Raw genomic sequence first — 311 nt, 5'->3', positions numbered from 1 at the left:
TGCCTGCAGGCTCTGGCAGCTGTGTCCACCCACACGAGCATCGTGGGGGAGACCATCCCTGTCCTGCTGCAGCATCTCCGGAAGGTGCAGAAAGGTAACGCAGCCCGTGGCCGGCAGCTCCACAGAGTGCGTCTGGGCGGGAGCTGCCTCACTTACCGGTCCTGGCTGGGAGGGAGTGGGGGTGGTACAAGGAGCCCAGGGGTGGGCTGGGATCCCGCTGGGGAGGGGGGAGTAAGGAGGGCTGCTTTGCCCCGGGATCCCAGCACAGGCCGGGCAGGGGGTTGGGTGGGCGCTGTGGCTGTTTGATGCGG

At 67.8% G+C, this 311-nt stretch overlaps 1 protein-coding gene across 1 annotated transcript in view; it reads left to right on the top strand.

Moving 5' to 3' along the window:
• The window catches only part of LOC104500616 (MMS19 nucleotide excision repair protein homolog), a gene marked incomplete at its 3' end in the record, with an annotated part of 8,486 nt that extends 8,360 nt beyond the window's left edge, over positions 1 to 126 (top strand). Inside the window, exon 17 of the mRNA XM_010144284.1 lies at positions 1 to 126. This exon is cut by the window's left edge and continues 28 nt beyond it. Within this exon, the coding sequence (XP_010142586.1) occupies positions 1 to 126 (126 nt within the window).
• Positions 127 to 311: the final 185 nt, after the last annotated feature.

The sequence above is a fragment of the Buceros rhinoceros genome, unplaced genomic scaffold (assembly GCF_000710305.1).
Source record: "Buceros rhinoceros silvestris isolate BGI_N320 unplaced genomic scaffold, ASM71030v1 scaffold41029, whole genome shotgun sequence".
In the NCBI taxonomy this organism is placed as follows: domain Eukaryota; kingdom Metazoa; phylum Chordata; class Aves; order Bucerotiformes; family Bucerotidae; genus Buceros; species Buceros rhinoceros.
This window is presented reverse-complemented; position numbering and strand designations above follow the sequence as displayed.